At 42.6% G+C, this 17933-nt stretch overlaps 1 protein-coding gene across 5 annotated transcripts; it reads left to right on the plus strand.

Annotated features, from left to right (window-relative positions):
* The first annotated feature begins 1013 nt into the window (after positions 1 to 1013).
* mapkap1 (MAPK associated protein 1) lies at positions 1014 to 17385 on the plus strand. 5 transcript variants are annotated; one of them, XM_078271524.1, is made up of 13 exons: positions 1014 to 1212; positions 3114 to 3597; positions 5274 to 5312; positions 5459 to 5548; positions 6219 to 6367; positions 8017 to 8189; positions 10250 to 10426; positions 11021 to 11130; positions 12289 to 12396; positions 12723 to 12863; positions 14034 to 14183; positions 16720 to 16817; positions 17056 to 17385. In XM_078271524.1, exons 2-13 carry the CDS (start codon positions 3315 to 3317, stop codon positions 17176 to 17178), a joined length of 1641 nt encoding a protein of 546 aa, XP_078127650.1. In that variant the 5' UTR covers positions 1014 to 1212; positions 3114 to 3314; the 3' UTR covers positions 17179 to 17385. The 5 variants fall into 5 exon arrangements, with proteins under 5 accessions (XP_078127650.1, XP_078127654.1, XP_078127655.1 ...); XM_078271528.1 differs by having other exon boundaries at positions 14034 to 14171; XM_078271527.1 differs by lacking the exon at positions 1014 to 1212 and adding an exon at positions 1219 to 1326.
* Positions 17386 to 17933: the final 548 nt, after the last annotated feature.

The following is a 17933-nucleotide window of genomic DNA, read 5'->3' on the forward strand; positions in this document are numbered from 1 at the left end:
CGTTGGCGGCACTGTGAGAATCATGTATTTAGATTTCTCCAGTGCATTCAACACCATCCAGCCACTGCTGCTAGGTGAGTAGCTGCAGTTGATGGTGTTGGAGCGTCCAGGGTCTCCTGAATCACTGTCTACCTAGTCTCGCTTTGCCAGACAGTCTGGCTACTCCACATAGCATTCGGGCATGGGAGGAAAATGTGCTCTGGTTTAATGGCATTTATTTAAACCAATCACAGTCGTCTTGGGCGGTGCTAAGCTCTGGACGGAGCCACGGTGCCTCTGCTAAATAGTCTCAGGAAGGAACTTGTTTTGGTGGAACATGTGGACGTTCAAAAGTAGTTTTAGTCGTGCAACAGAAAACTCAGATTGGACAGATAGTCTAGCTAGCTGTCTGGATTTACCCTGCAGAGATCTGAGGAGCAGTTAACCATAGTCCTCACAAATCCACCAGAGGTTACAACGCCAACACAAAGGAAGCCCAAGGCAACGGATATCCGGCCTAAATGAGTGAAATCCGGCAGATTTTCTGGCGGCCACAGAGCAATCCCGGAAGTGGAACGTAAAGGATATAGACTACTGACTACCTGACAGGCAGACCACAGTTTGTCCGACTGGACCGTGTTCTGTCTGATGTGGTGGTGAGTGGTATGGGGGCTCCACAGGGGAATGTGCTGTCTCCTTTTCTGTTCACCTTATACACCTCTGACTTCCAGTACAACTCAGAGTCATGTCACCTTCACAAGTTCTCTGATGACTCTGCAGTTGTTGGCTGTATAAGGCATGGACAGGAGGGGGAGGTCAGAGTGCTGGTTGACAACTTTGTGGAGTGGTCTGGTAAGAATGGTGGAGATGTTCTACCAGTCTGTTGTTACCAGCTGTAGGGCACTTTTTAGTTTTCTAGTTTATCATAATAAAAAAAAAAAGTAATCTAAGAATGTAAGCTGAAGTGTATGAAGCCTGGTGTTACACACTCCGGTACAGTAGGAGGCGCTGTGCAGTTTAACACGGTGGTTTACGAACCGCCATGAATGAGACAAGAAGGAGAAAGTAGCTAGGACTGCTCCTCAGCAGCAGCTTACATTGGGTACCAGTTGTGTTATGATTTTGCTACTGTGCCGTTTTACTAATGGGGAGCGTTACTGTCAATACTGGGAGTAAGCATGGATAAAGCGGGCAATGTGGATTTCTTTCCCTTATCGGATGTGACTTCTAAAGGTGGGACGCCGTCATGAACCAACGTTAACAGAGATAGCAGCTGTGATAGCAGCTAACGTTAACCAAAGAAAGCTCGAAAGATATTAGCCTTCACAAACTGAGAGCCAACTAACGGTAGATACAACCAATGTCATTTGCACTGACATTCGTGATTACATCTTTTCACAGCCTGAATACCAAGGGAAACTTAGCTAACGTTAGCTAATGTGTAGTAACGTTAAGTTAGCCGGTTAGCGAGGTTCACAAGAGCTAACGTTTCACCAGCTAACACCAGACTAGCTAACGCTTCTTAATCAGGTTAATATCACTAGGCATCGGTACAAATGATAAACCACTTCTTCTTTTAGAGAAGCTGACCAAACTCCTTGACTGCAGCCTAGCGGAGCAGCTGCTGTTAGCATCAATAGGAGGAATTGTAGGAACGGGCTCTTAAAGATTAAATAAAGGCCCGCACACAATGGCAACTATTAGATATGATTGTAGCAATATGTTGCTGTCATCTGGTGCAGCTTGTTCGCTAACTTTAGATGAAGTCCTAGCGCTGGAGTGAGTTATCTATTTAAGACTACACAGCCAGGCTAAGGTTTATGAATGTAATGTAATGGGACTCCGTCGGTCGGACTGGGTTGTTTTGCTCTCATCTCCGTGTGGAAATTACCAATAGCTTTGTGTTAACACTGTCAATACTCAGGACAGTCACAGTAATTCTTTTATAAGAGGCCGTTTGTTTACAGGTCAGTACAAGTGTCCAGGAGTCACTGACAACATGGGAATATTTTGACATCACTAAATCCCATCGGTGTTTGACTTTCGAGTGGCACCAAGCATGTCCAAAATACCTGCATGGGCCTAGCCATTGACATTATCTAGTGTGTTGTTGATGTGACCTGTTGAATGGCAGATGATTTATAAAGTAACTGGGTGTATGAAGAACAGTCTACTCCTTCCAAGTCACAAACATTGCATATTTACACTGTAATGTTTAAAGGGCCTATATTATACATGTAGACCCTAGGCTGACTGGTCATATGGCTGTGTTACCCGTGTTACTCTTCATCGGGCTCTGCTTTACTTCTGTTTTTTTTGCAGACTACTTGGTGTATGCATCGAAGAAACTTCTGATTTTTAAATAAGCTCTTGACCACCACAGTGTTATTTATTCCTTGGCATTTATATAGGGCTTTCATAAAAGCACTTTACTATTGTTGCCTCTCATTCACTCCCACACATACCGACAGGTGGAGTCGGGGATCAAACTGCCAACCTGGCTCCTGTTCAAATTTGTAGCACCCAAGGCGTTAGCTGAGATAACCCTGATGACATCACAGGCCAATCACAGCGTGTAGTGGGCGTGAATGTCAGATGGTCACAGAAATGGTGTTTCCTTCAACATAAAAAAGAATTGTTGCATGACAGGTCCCCACTACATGTTTGGAACATGCCAAACTGAAGTTGTGCCCCACCATAACTAACTGAGCTTTATACCAGTAGCCTATGAAATGTTAATACATTATTTTTAAAGATTAGGCTCAAGGCTAATTCATGCTTGTGCGTTAAATCGACGCCGTGGCTACGTACGTAGGTACGTGTAGATAGGGACCCTACGCCACACTCTCTCACTCTCTACACACATTACACACGCACACACACAAACCAGCCCTGCTATTCTCTTAACGTTGTTTATGGTGAAGGAGAACCCAGAAATATATGATAATATTCTCAAAGAGATACACTAGAACGACGCAGAAACCAGGGCACAAGTATAAACATCAGGCTACTTACGTAGGCTACGGTGAAAGCGCTGCATAAAGGCCCCTGCAGAAGCCTAAATCCACACTCTATAACTTAATTCAACATTTCCAGCCTGCAGCATGTAATAACTGTTATTTCGCTCCAAACAGGTACGGGTGGCGTTCCTGCCTTCGAGCAGAGATATTAATCAAGAGAAGGAGATGGAAAAGATGGCTGCTCTCCACTTGTCATCAGCCACTCGTTTAATACTCTCAGAGAGAGACTGAAAGGAAGAGAACAGATCCTCTGGCAGGAGGGTGAGACACAGAGAAAACCGCCACAGCTATCAGCCACTTTATATAACGGAGGAAATGGCTTTCTTGGACAACCCAGCCATTATTCTGGCCCACATCAGACAGTCTCATGTGACCAGTGATGACACAGGGATGTGTGAGATGGTACTAATAGACCAGGATGTGGATCTGGAGAAGTGCCAGCTGGCTCTGGTGCCTGGCAGCAGCTGTGGGTCAACGGGGTCCACCTCCCTGAGCGAGGGGGACAGCAGCTTGACAGACAACCACGCCTGTGACCTCTCCCAGTCCATGGACATTACCTCCAGCTGGGACTTTGGCATCCGTCGGCGCTCCAACACAGGTAGGCTCATCTCCCGGCTCTGGCTGGTTAGCAGGGCAGGCTTTCTGTCCGGCACACCTCCGCCCTGTTGCAATGGCAGGGGCTGCCAGAAAGCCTGTTCTGCTGTTGTTTGGATGGGGGTTGTGTGTCTAATCTGGGCCAGTGGTTTAGTGAGGCTCGTGTCAAATTGTGTGCTATTGAAGGCTGTTACAGCACAAGTGGAAAAGCATGGGGTTAGATTGCAGTTCACTGTGTAAATGGTGTTAATTGCTATGAGCTGAGTAGCCCAGATCGCATTAACAATGATTCACTTCCATATTGGGTGGCATTATACTTTATAAATCAAGTAGGCAATGTCAGATTGCTCCTTAATAATTGATTTCATGGTTAAGGATGCAAGAGTTAGATACCTTTCTAACCCACCGGTATCAAACAATCGATGTAACCACAAAATTCAGTTTGACGCCATCAGCAACATTGTCCCTCCTGCATCACCTGCTCTACCAATGTTTTGTTCTGTTAGGAAGTGCAACAGCTTTCCCTCCGTCTTCATTGGTAGAATAAATGACAGATGAGCAAACATCAGCCCCTTGTACTTCGCGGCCAACAATCCTGGAGAGTTTTTAAGTGTAAAAAATGTAATTTGGTCCTTGTGTGCCCTGTATAATCAATAACTCTTTGACTATTTGTGCAACCACTTATCGATGAAACAAATCCTGACCCCTCTTTGCCCCAGAAATACAGGCTCATTTTTAAGTAACCAAGGTTATAAAAATGCAGTTGCTAATCAGTTTACAGCTGTCTTAGATTAGTATTCTTGACAAGTTTCAGTGTGGTTTTTTTGGTTGTATTCAGAAATAGCTCTTCTTAGAGTCTCAATTTCTTGCATGGTGATGCAGGAGAATGTTCTGTTTACAAGTAGTCCAAAATGCTGCTGCCAAGCTTTAGACCAAGTTCTCCAAAAGGTCTTATGCACACACATTTAGATTTCTTTGCATTGGGTTCCCATCAAATTCTTAATCCAGTTCTAAATTCCTGTGATCACGTTTAGAGCCTTGCATGGTCAGACACCTACCTACATTAAAGAGCTACTGCAGCCCTACATCCCCAGTAGGAATCGGAGGTCCTCTGATCAGCTTGGTTGGTTGTTTTAGACTCACAACAAAAGAAGATTGTGCTTTTGAGGTTGTAGCTTTCCCAAACTTTGGAACTCTCTCCAACAGGAGAAAGTTTGGGAACTTATGCCTTTATTTGATAGTCTGACATAAGAGATAGACAGGAAGTGTGAGGAGAGAGCAAGGGAATGATATGCACGAACATTCCCCGGTTGGATTCCAGCCGGGAACCTTTCTTGCATACTGTTCCCTTTCATTACAATAACATGGTATGCACCTTAGATCTCAAGGTTTGGTCAGTCTTCTTATAATACCGTGTGTTGGGCTGTGGGAATGTAATATGACACCTTGTAAAAGGAGTATAATGAGTTTGAATCAAATAAAAAGTGTGAATCTATTGTGAGGTACAATCAGGTGTTTGAATTGGAAGGTAAATATGGTTTTGGTGATAGAGGGAGTCAAAAGGTACACAGCATGTCTCTTTTTGGCTCTCTTGAGTGCTGGTCGTGGTTCTGGGTTGTGGGTAGAAAGCTGCAATCCTTTTTGAGATTGAGTTCTGACCTGTGGTGGCTGTTTCTTCAGGACTCCATCACGACAGCCACGAGAAACCTGGGGCTGCTGGTAAGATAAGAGGGATGAACAAAAAACGCTTTCAAAGTATACACATTTTATTTGCTCTTGGCGGTGTGCATATATTTGTGTGTGTGTGTGTGTGGCTGTCCAAATATCACACGGCAGAAATGTTACCAGCTGTTTTTTGTTTTCAGCCCAAAGACTTGAAAGGTTAAGGAAAGAACGGCAGAACCAAATCAAATGTAAAAACGTTCAATGGAAAGAGAGGTCATCCTCCCAATCAGGTAATGTTTCTTATTCTTTTTTAAATGCATGTATTAAAGTCATTAAAAAAAGCACAGCTTAGAGCTTGGCGATATGGAGAAAATCATATATAATATTCTTGACCAAATACATGGATGTTGAAATTGTGGTGATATTTGAGGGTTGACTATTGGTGCTTTCAGACAATATTTACATAATGAGATTTGTGATTAATAATCATCAGTAATGTGGATACAATGACTAAGTGGGTAAAGGCAGATAACAGAACAGCTACAGTAGAACAGTGTGGTGTTTCACTTATTATTGCTTCTGTGCATAGTGAATTATTTGAATAACTTAAAATAATACAAAAATACAAGTGCTGAAATCTGTGCATCAGTACCTAATTCCAGAGGTCCCCAACCTTTTGTTGTGTATAACTGGATCATTGTAAGTCTAAATTCAGCCTTAGGTTGGACTGCTGGTAACAGGTGAACACGTGCACCTGGTGAAGGACGTGTTACTTGTATGCCTTCATGTAGACTGACGTTTTCTCATGTACTCTTATTATTTGTTACTAGTTTTGATCACAAGATTTAAACAGTTTTTCCATCCAGACTTGGAAGTGTTCCTGCCGTAAGGAGAAAGTAAGCACTGTTGTCAAGGTATGTACCTAACCGAGTGTTTATTGCTGTCATGCGTTGTGTCCAGCGGAGGATCTGGGGTCCCTGTTTGAAAAACGTGACTTTAAAGACAGGCCGCGGACAACCGCTAGCAAATCCACTCTGTCCCTGCGCCTGGAGCAGTGTCCCCAGCAGCTCAACAACCCCTTCAATGAATACTCCAAGTTTGATGGCAAGGTGAGTCACTCCACATTTGTGGTCCTCTTTATTTGTGTTTTCCAGTATCTTCTTCAAAAGAAACTAATGTAAAAATAAGCGTATTATTCTGTAGCAAAGAGAACATGGGAAACATTTTGTAGAGAAGGAAAAATAGGTAAGTTGGTAACTTTTGCTTTTGTATTTTTTTGTATTATTTGATGTGAATGAATCCAATACAGAAAACCCTTCTAGTGCTTACTCACAGGAGTGTAGATTTAGGAAAGCAAAATCACCTATGGTGATTTAAAGATTAGTACATTTCAATCAACTTCTACTCATAGGCTTACACCATACATTGTGACAGTGAAGGCACATTTCCATCAATGTCCTGACCATCCAGATACATAGTAGATCTTAATAATGATGATTAAAAAATAATATTATGGAAACAGGATAAATAATAAATAGGTTGTGCTAATGTATAGTTTTCACACACACACACACACACACACACAGATAGGTAGATAGCTTTTATTGTCATTCAACTGTACATATGAACGACCCCACATCTACACACGACTTTGAGTCCTCTTATTCCCCAAAATTCAGTGCATCTCATTAAAGAATAAATAAAAATAAATAAAAACAATAAAGAAAATGTAGCAAAACTTCAACAGGGCACTATTTTACATTGTGTAAATGTATTTTAGGAAGCACAATATAAACTTGCATTGTACCTGCATACTGGATGTGAATAAAACTCAAAATATACAACCAATGCAGAAAAGACTAGTTTACAGGTTTTTGGAAGCTGGTTCTCTATTCCCCTCTGCGTTTTCTGTACATCGCAGGTAGTGCCACCTTGGAAAAATAATTGCGCGAGGGGCTCACGTTGGATGGATGCCTGAGTTGATGTTGTGGGATGATTAGTCTTTGCAACACATTTCTTGGCCCTCATACATTCATCGTATTGAAATTTATGGTGTTTTTTTTTAAGTGGTTAAAGCCGTTTGTTGTGTTGCTTTGTGTGCGCCAACACAACTTTACGGCCCTCTTTGCACATGACCTGTTCTTATTTTGTGTCACTTGCCTTGAACCCAAAATGCTTCCACACGATGATGACGATCCGATTCTCGGGACATGCCCCTCGGCCTCGCCCTCTGCTACGTTAGACATTTTTTCGTTCTCTTTGTTAAGAGTTTATAGCCTTTATAGACTGCTATCTGTTGTGGAGTTTTCCTCACGTTACTCTGTCCTCTGTGACTGTCTACATCTAGAAACTAAGCTGCGTGGTGCAGGGAACAACTCTGATTGGCTCATGGAAGCACGTGATCAGACAGTGGTTTACGGAGCACTAGATTGGCTTTGCAAAAAAAAACAAAAAAAAAACGTTCATACGGATCGTTCTACGAAGGGAATGCCACATTTTAAATATCACGGTAATTTGATCATGGGAAGCCCAAATCGTGATTGCGATTAAAATTGGATTAATTGTGCCTCCCTACCTATCTTTCTGACATTACCAACCAGAGCAGTGCAGCAGACAACCTCTCCTTATTATTAACTGTTGGTTCAGTATGTGAGGAAGCTCCCCTCACTACTAACTAAAGTGTAGCGTAGAATATGCTGTCCCTGTTGATCCCTTTGCTCTCTGTAATCAGGTTCTTTTCTCTCTCCTCGCCTTTTAGGGCCACATTGGCACAACAGCTACAAAAAAGATCGACGTCTACCTCTCGATGCAGATGGCTCAGGAGAAACTCCATCCCATGACAGTGGTGACCATTGCCAACGCCCGCGTGCACGACCTCATTGGCCTCATCTGTTGGCAGTACACAAGCGAGGGGCGAGAACCCAAACTCAAGTGAGTACAGCCCCTATTATCCTCCTTTTCAGCGTCATATTTGTACTCTTGGTGTCTCCTAGAATAGGTTTATATGCTTTGATGTTCAAAAAAAGATTTGTTGGAGATGAGCCCGGCCTGCGCAGAATCAATCACTGTTGATCGGCGCCTAATGCATGCTGGGTAGATCTGTGTCCGACTTGATCCCGACTCGCTCTGACGTCATGCACACATGGGTAAGGACAACTCATGAGATCAAGGCAGCCGCAGGTTTTAGAGCCAGGCGCCGTGCTCTCCACCCACTGCAAGACTCAGGGCATGATGGGAAATGCCGGGCTCTCAGATGATCTAACAGCTGATTGAATCAGAGGGATTTTAATTTGCTATTTGTCTGATTTAAAGGCTTATTCTGTACAGAACACGTAGTGTGGCTGATGGTGACGTTTAGAAGTCAGAGAGACTAAATCTGATCAGATTACAGATCATCTCCAGTCTGTTATTATTAACATCAGTAACAGATCATCTCCAGTCTGTTATTATTAACATCAGTAACAGATCATCTCCAGTCTGTTATTATTAACATTAGATTACAGATCATCTCCAGTCTGTTATTATTAACATCAGTAACAGATCATCTCCAGTCTGTTATTATTAACATCAGTAACAGATCATCTCCAGTCTGTTATTATTAACATCAGATTACAGATCATCTCCAGTCTGTTATTATTAACATCAGATTACAGATCATCTCCAGTCTGTTATTATTAACATCAGTAACAGATCATCTCCAGTCTGTTATTATTATCAGTAACAGATCATCTCCAGTCTGTTATTATTAACATCAGTAACAGATCATCTCCAGTCTGTTATTATTAACATCAGATTACAGATCATCTCCAGTCTGTTATTATTAACATCAGTAACAGATCATCTCCAGTCTGTTATTATTAACATCAGATTACAGATCATCTCCAGTCTGTTATTATTATCAGTAACAGATCATCTCCAGTCTGTTATTATTAACATCAGTAACATCATCTCCAGTCTGTTATTATTATTATCAGTAACAGATCATCTCCAGTCTGTTATTATTAACATCAGTAACAGATCATCTCCAGTCTGTTATTATTATCAGTAACAGATCATCTCCAGTCTGTTATTATTAACATCAGTAACAGATCATCTCCAGTCTGTTATTATTAACATCAGTAACAGATCATCTCCAGTCTGTTATTATTAACATCAGTAACAGATCATCTCCAGTCTGTTATTAACTGTCCAGCAGTCGTAGCCCACTCACTCTGACATCTCTCCATCTGTGCATGTATAGGACCTGAGCATGTGTGTGTATTTCAGGCCTGTGTGTAATGTAAGAACAGAGTGAACTAATTGTAATTTCCCTCCTGGGGATCAATAAAAAAAACTTTATTATTGTTTATTGGCATCAGCAGCAGGTTGCATGTAGAGCATTTTGACAGCTACTCTGTCCTAACTGGAGACTACATACAAGCTGATATATGGGTCTGATAACATTTTATTAAATTGGAATCGGACTTAACAGGATGTAAGTGTTTCTGTGACTTCCTGTTCAGCTAGAAACAGCTGGAAACTGTCCGACTGTACCCCGGCTCTCTCCGTCCGCTTTACAGGCAAGGCGACGCTCCTCTCCAACGAGCCTACTCTGTCTGAGCTCTTGGCCCGCCTTCCTGAAAAGCCCAGTCTGCTCTGATTGGTTAGCTGGCCCACTCTGTTGTGATTGGTCAACCAAATTTTAACAAGCCGCTGGGCGGGCTGTGCCTGCTCAGGCAGCACCTACGGGCAGCACATATATAAAAACAGGGCTGGCTTTCTCAATCAGTGACATGATAATGGCCATTAATGGCGTTGAGAAAAAGTGCCGTCTGTGGGAGAGAAAGCTCCATTTGGTGTGAAATGTGTTTTTTGTACTTTATACATCTATTACAAACACAAAAAACGATATAACAATAATCCAAACAAACGTAATAGGCGCCCTTTAATACCAGTATAATAGAATGTACCACTCTTCTCCTGTCTCTCTCTGCACTGCTGTGTCTCCGCAGTGAGAATGTCAACGCTTACTGCCTCCACATCGCTGAGGATGACGGCGAGGTGGACACGGACTTCCCTCCGCTGGACTCCAACGAGCCCATCCACAAGTTTGGTTTCAGCACTCTGGCCTTGGTGGAGAAATACTCCTCCCCTGGCCTCGCCTCCAGACAGTCACTGTTTGTCAGAATGTAAGAATTAAGGAACATGTTTGTGTGTGTAACCATCGGGGGGGGGGGGGGTAAAACATTGGGATGTGTATGTCATATTAATGTTTTCCATGACTGTGGTTACATTCAGCATGCTGCACACCATAGTGTTTCATCACAAATGATTAATATTTGCTATCAGGAAGTTGAATAATTAATGTTTCATATTGACTAATAATGCACGCTATGTTTGTTACTATTTTAGACCCTATAGTAATATGTCTGTGTTTTTCAGAACGTTTTTAGTAACATTCTAAAGTCCAAAGTTTATTTTCATGCAGTTTTGTTGAATAGGACAGCTTTTATAGATCAGTACATTACTAACTAGAGATTGTTTTAGACTGAATTAAACAACAACAACCTGTAGCCTATCAGACTTTTACAAAACCTATGTTTACATTGCAATATATATATATATATATATATATACATGTTGATTCAATCAGAACTGAAGAAGCCATTAAGAAGACCAGCCAGTTGTCTTCAGTGGTAGTGGAGTGATGTTTACTACATTTTTGTCTGTCCGCATGATTAATATAAATCTACAGAGTCCTTTTCTGCTTGTTTCCATTTTAGAAATGCTGCTCGTGGTTTCTCTTTAATCCCTGTGGACAGTCTGAAGGTAACCATGAAGGAAATTCTCCAGAAAGCACTCAAGAAGAGGAAAGGCTCACAGAAAGGCTCAGGTAGAGACACCGGCATCATTTACCCCCCTTTCCCTTTAATGTAATACACACCGATGATTTAGTACATTATGTCTGGATATGCCTCTGGTTTGGTTGGTTGTCTCTCATCCAGCACATTGGTACGCTATATACAGTTTATATCAATATAAAGTGAAGATTATTTGAGTTTGAATTGAGACCGATCAGTCGGTGTCTGTGAGACATAAAACTTAGGTTGCATTTGCCATCCAAATACTGTCTACATATTGTTGTCTAAAGGGGAGTCTAGCTGTGATCCTTTTCCTTTTTCTAAAGCAGGAACAATATATCAAAGATGGGCATGATCTCATGCACACACACACATGTTTACGTACCACTTTTAGGGCCATTACATTGACTTACATTCATTTCCTGGAGACATACACTAACCTTAACCACTGAGCCAAAATCAGACTTTACCCAAATGGGGACACGCCTTTTGTCCCCAATTAACTGGTCTTTAGTCTCAAATGTGTCCCAGAAGGTAAGTTATACACACACACACACACACACACACACACACACACACACACACACACACACACACACACACACACACACACACACACACACACTCTTCCATTTAGATTTCCATTTAGATGAGTATTGATCATTTCCTGTATTTACCCTTCCTCCTCCCGCTAACACACATAGTCTTTCTAGCAGGACGGTCCGCGGTCATGCAGTGCTGCTGTTCTGGCTTTTCTCTGGCTACAACACTTAGTCGTTGATATGATACTTTTGTTAAGGATTTTACTTTCCATTACGTACCAAGATCTCTTATTTCCAGTCATTTTTATTTCCAGCAGCACAAGTCAAACCCTGACACTGTGGGGCCCCCTTCAGACAAAATCCAGCAAACTAACGATGATGAACTCGTTAGCACAAGATATATAAAAAGAAAAAGAGGACGCCCACCCTTGGCTTCCGTAGAGAACAACATATACAATAAACATTTAATGGCCAGCAGGCTTCTAACACGGTGCTTGTTGGATGGTTTGTACCTAATCATATAGTTCTCATGAGCATTCCTGTTAGCTGTGACAACATTGTACTCACCACCATGAACAGGAATAGGAGCTGTCCCCATCCAGCTCTAAAGGTTTGAAGCAGCTAAGGTGTGTTGCTGTTGTCCGACAGGGCCCATGTATCGCCTGGAGAAGCAGACGGAGCCAAACGTGGCGGTAGACCTGGACTCGACCCTGGAGAGCCAGAGCACCCTGGAGTTTTGTCTGGTCCGAGAAAACAGTAAGTCACCCCAGTCGTTCACCGCCACCGCTGTTCACTTCTCGTCTCTGGTGTAATACATGTTTTGACATCAATGACCTTCCCCCTTCCTTCTCTTTTGTTTGTCTCGTGGATTAACTTGTACTTGTCATTTGTTGGTGCAGCTCAGGAAAACTTGGGTGCGTTTGTTTTGTTGTAAACACATCTCCCCCTAAACTCTCCAGATCTCCCTAGAAACAGCAGCAGCGTTTCGATCGATTGCGCAGTCATGCTCCTAAGTTCCATTTAATGGCTTAACATCAGGACTTCCTTTCTAGTTTTGTGATTGATTTCCCCTGTGTGTCCAGGCTCCCGGGGCGAGGAGAGCTCTGAGGAAGACCCACCCATTGACATCACCACAGTCCAAGACATGCTGAGCAGTCACCACTATAAGTCCTTCAAGATCAGTATGATCCACAAGCTGCGCTTCACCACGGATGTCCAGCTAGGTACTAACTGCTCACTGCAGCCTGGGAAACTTTCTCCAGCTCCGAACATTTGGTTGAAATATTTCACATCATTGATAGTATCAGCCAGAGCAAATTAAGCTTCAGCTGACTTCTTAATGTTTGCTGCAGCGTCATTTTAAAATGAAAACCTTGCAAAAGGCTCCTAAATATGTATTTGATGGCCACATACATGATATCATGCTAACTCAGCAACATGTAATGATGCTAAAAGACTGATGCCAAAGCTAACCGCTCCCCAGCTGATCCCTGTGTGCTACAAGACATGGACATAATAAGATGGTATGGTAGAGCTAGTTAGTGTTATAGCTATTGTTAGGTAAATGTAAGAACAGACTGTGGTTACTACCCACATTCCCCTGCTCAGCTGCGAACTATAGAAAAAACACGTTCTACCACTCTCTCATACAGGTTAACATGTAGCAATACATGGGTTGGGCTTGAAAGGGGCTAATTTCAGACACAATGCCTCCGTTGCCTCTAATATTCTAATATCTGTAGTTCTTGTTGCGTTCCATTTCCCTCGGAAGCCAGAGCTGGGAATGACATCACACCACAGTTGACTGCGTTCCATTTACAAGTCGCTCTAGCCAGGTTAGCCACTGTTGATAGCAACACATTAGGCTGTTTTGTTGTGCATCCAAACAGCGTAGCAACATGTCCGCAGATAGAAGTTGGACAGGACTGTGTGTACGACTGATTTAGTGAGACACAAATAAGACAGAAGAGCTGATGAACTGTATGTCACTACAGCTTTCTCTACTGTTGATGCACGGGGCAGCCATGTTGGATTTTGAGCTCGGGCTACTCAGAGGTTGTCTGAGTTCCGAGCTCTGAAATCCGAGGTCAGGGGGGCGTGTCTCCGACTTTGACCTCAGAAAATCTGATTTCCGAGTACAAATGGAACGCACTGTCCTCCTCTGTGTTGAATTTAGGGAAGCTTATCTAAAATCTGCTTGTGAACTCATCATTTAGTACTCCTCTTGTGAAAAAGAAACGTATTGTTTAAACATAATGCTTGACCTATGACAGGAATGCAGCAGTTCAGTTTGTCCAGAATAATACTGCAGTAGTCCAACAACCAGTGCTTATCATGTGTATGAAATATGTTTTCCATTCATGAACTGACAGTGTTCTAACTGTCATTCTCAGGCATTTCAGGAGAGAAAGTGGAGATTGATCCGGTCACCAATCAGAAGGCCAGCACCAAGTTCTGGATCCGGCAGAAACCCATCTCTATCGACTCAGACCACCTTTGTGCCTGTGACCTGGTGGAGGAGCGCAGCCCCAGTACGTGGCAGTGTATGATCATTCAATCAGTCAATCTTTATTTATACAGCACCTTTCAAACACAACAACATGCTGAACACTGATTGAAAACATCAGACAAGAAAACACAATAATCGGAAGAAATCAAATAAGAATGGATTTAGAGACAAATACACACTAAGATAAATAACAAAAATGAATGAAATATATTGAAAAAACAGTGAAATGTTAAACGATATCAATCATAATATAATATCGTTATAAAAATAATTAAGACAATAACTGTCATATATACTAGTGCTGTCAGTTAAACGCCTTATTAATGGCGTTAACGCAAACCCATTTTAACGGCATACATTTTTTTATGGCGAGATTAACGTTCTTTTTGGCATAGCAAACTTTGTAGTTTTTTTCACATGCTGTTGCTACAACTAGTAACGTTAGAAAAACTACAACACCACACCGGATCTAGCTAGACCAGAAACAAAACAGTCACGCCGCACACACTTGTTTGGGCTTGAGCCGGCCAAAGAGTAGTAGGCTGACGTTAGGTTTTGAGTGGATGGCGAGCACGAGACGCTGAAATGGATGCCAACAAGATTCTGAATGGAAAGTTTACTTTTAAAAAGTTGCCAAATGGTTCCATTAACAAGACCAAAGTGATCTGTGTGTTTTGTCGTTGTGAACTGAGCTATCATCGCAGCACGTCCAGTCTGAAAAACCACTTGATGGCAAGTACACGGCTGATGGCCAAGTACACGGCTGATGGCCAAGTACACAGCTGATGACCAAGCACGCGGCTGATGGCCAAGCACACAGCTGATGGCCAAGCACACGGCTGATGGCCAAGCACACGGCTGATGGCCAAGTACACAGCTGATGGCCAAGTACACGGCTGATGGCCAAGTACACAGCTGATGGCCAAGCACACGGCTGATGGCCAAGTACACGGCTGATGGCCAAGTACACGGCTGATGGCCAAGCACACGGCTGATGGCCAAGTACACAGCTGATGGCCAAGTACACGGCTGATGGCCAAACACACAGCTGATGCCAATTCTCCGCCCCCTCGTCAAAGCCAGTCCGATCCACTTTTCCATGTTGATAAGAGCATTAAAATGAGAAAAAGTAATGGGACAAAAAGAAATCTAGGGACATTTAGAATAGATAAAAATGTGCGATTAATTGCGAGTTAACGATGATATTAATGCAATTAATCGCGATTAAATATTTTAATCATTTGACAGCCCTAATAATAATAATATATATATATATATATATATATATATATATATATATATATATATATAGGGCTGTCAATCGATATATCGGCACGAAATGAGGCGCGAAATCCGCGTTACTATTCGGGCGGTAGATACGGTCGTTAAGACCCCTGTGCGTATTAGCACGGTTTCGGGTTATATATATAAATCAAAATCCGGTGCTATCGCTGAACATGGCATTTCGGCAACTCGATTTCGACGCCTCATCTCGATTACATTTTTTTAATCGATTGACAGCCCTAATATATATATATATATATATATATATATATATATATATATATCTATATATATATATATATATATATATATATATATATATATATATATATATATATATATATATATACACACACACACACACACACACACACACACACACACACACACACACACACACACACACAAGTATAAATACTAAAGGTGCAGAAATGATAAGACCTTAAAACAAAATAAACACTAAAACAATACAATAATAAAGTGATAAGACATCCAGCTCCATGCTGAGCACATACACAACAAGGTAAATCCCCAAAAACAACACCTCCACATCATTTAGACCAACACATGAGCTGGCCTTCCTCTGAAGAGTCCGATTGAGACCTGTCAAACTTCAACTAACTTTTCATGGTCCATTTAGTAGCTGATGTGTAGCTTTTAACCATACACCATGATCTTCATGCAGCACGTGGAGTTTACCCAGTTGCCACGGAAGTGTAGATGTTGTCATTTCTATTCTCTCCAGTCTATCAAACAGTTCGCGTGCTGAGGAAGGGCTCGACACCTTGTTCCCTATCACACAACTAGTTCCCTGTGTAGTGTGTTCACCATGTTGTAGAGGTGTTGGAATTCTCCACCGGTTCATTTCATTCACCTTATAGTCCACTATAAAATAACCACAATGCACAGCCAATCTGAGTTTACATACAATGTACCCTACATTTTACTCCCGTATCCCACAATGCAACGCGGCTGTGTTTGCCCAGAGGAGAAGCCAGAAGCCAGTTTTATTCTTATTATAGCGCCTTCCTCTCATGATGATACATAGAATTCAGCCTGCTTAATCAAACTGACGTTTCACGCCATCATATCAACACATCCGTGTCCCATTTTTTCCCCCCGTCCAGCTGTGAGGAGTGCTGCCACCGCCTGAGCTCTCACACGCGCGCACACACATACACACACACACACACACACACACACACACACACACACACACACACACAGACATGGCCGAAGATGGTCCGTGCAGCATTTAACGTGGGCTCTCCCTCTGTGTGTTACAGGTCACGCAATATTCAAGCTCACTTATCTCAGCAACCATGACTACAAGCCGCTCTACTTTGAGTCGGATGCTGCTACGGTCAATGAAATAGTGCTGAAGGTGAGTTCTCAGTTTGGGGTTAGTATAGGCATTAAGAACCAGATCACGATTGAGCTATTAATGAGCTGTCTCAATGTTTGCTCATTAAAGTCTGATCTAGAGACATCAGTACTATACTGGTAATAGAGCAGCAGCATTTCAGAAGCGGAGGGTACGCTCCGCTTCTGAAATGCTGCTGCTGATGATGCTGATTTGACCCGAAGACAACACAAGGGTTAAAACCATGTGATGTTTCCAGGTGAACTATATCCTGGAGTCCCGGGCCAGCACCGCCCGGGCCGATTACTTTGCCCTGAAGCAGCGGAAACTGAGCCGGCGCACCAGCTTCAGCTTCCAGAAGGAGAAGAAGACGGGCCAGTAGGCTCAGCCGGTCTCCTGCACACTCAGCGGGACTGGAGACAGACGGGAAGACTCTGTGTCTCGGCTCCAGCCGGCGGAGGGGGGGGCGGGCGCCTCTGAATCCCCATGGGCCAGGACAGTCCGCCAGCAAAAACAAACCAATGATTAGTTTTGTAAAAAAGAAAAAGGAAAAAAGACTTTGAAGAGCTGTGGGACGGAGAGTTGTCAGCTCCTGTTCATTCCCTGCCTCGCTGACTGAACACATGCTCCGTCCTCCAGGATGGATTTGTGTGGCTTCAACCAGTTTGAAAGCTACATGCTAAATCGTTGCTTCTGTCCCGCCATCTTTAAAGGTATACTATGGAACTTTTCCCTCTTGGGTCCCCCTACAGGTTCCTATGAGACAGCCTGTAGGTGGACCCAAGAGGGAAAAGTTCCATAGTATGACTTTAACACATTTAACATAGCAACAGGACAAGAAAACCTTCACATTTTTATGTTCTGTACAAAGACATTTTACATTCAGGAAATGAAATAATGATGATATAGAAATGAAAAAGCCTAGTGTGTATTTTTTTCTTCTTCCAGTTTATCAGCTCCACCCAGCTCCACCTCCTGCAGGGGTTCTGATGTTTGGAACGCTTACAGAGGTGTTCAACGTTTGATTTGTCTTTTGTCAGATTACATTACATTATACTGACAGTATAATATTTAGCCTGGCCTTGTTGATGGCAAAGGTAACAGAAACACCTCTGTGTATAGAGCGATCCAGTTGAA

This window comes from Sander vitreus, chromosome 16 (genome assembly GCF_031162955.1).
Source record: "Sander vitreus isolate 19-12246 chromosome 16, sanVit1, whole genome shotgun sequence".
In the NCBI taxonomy this organism is placed as follows: Eukaryota; Metazoa; Chordata; class Actinopteri; order Perciformes; family Percidae; genus Sander; species Sander vitreus.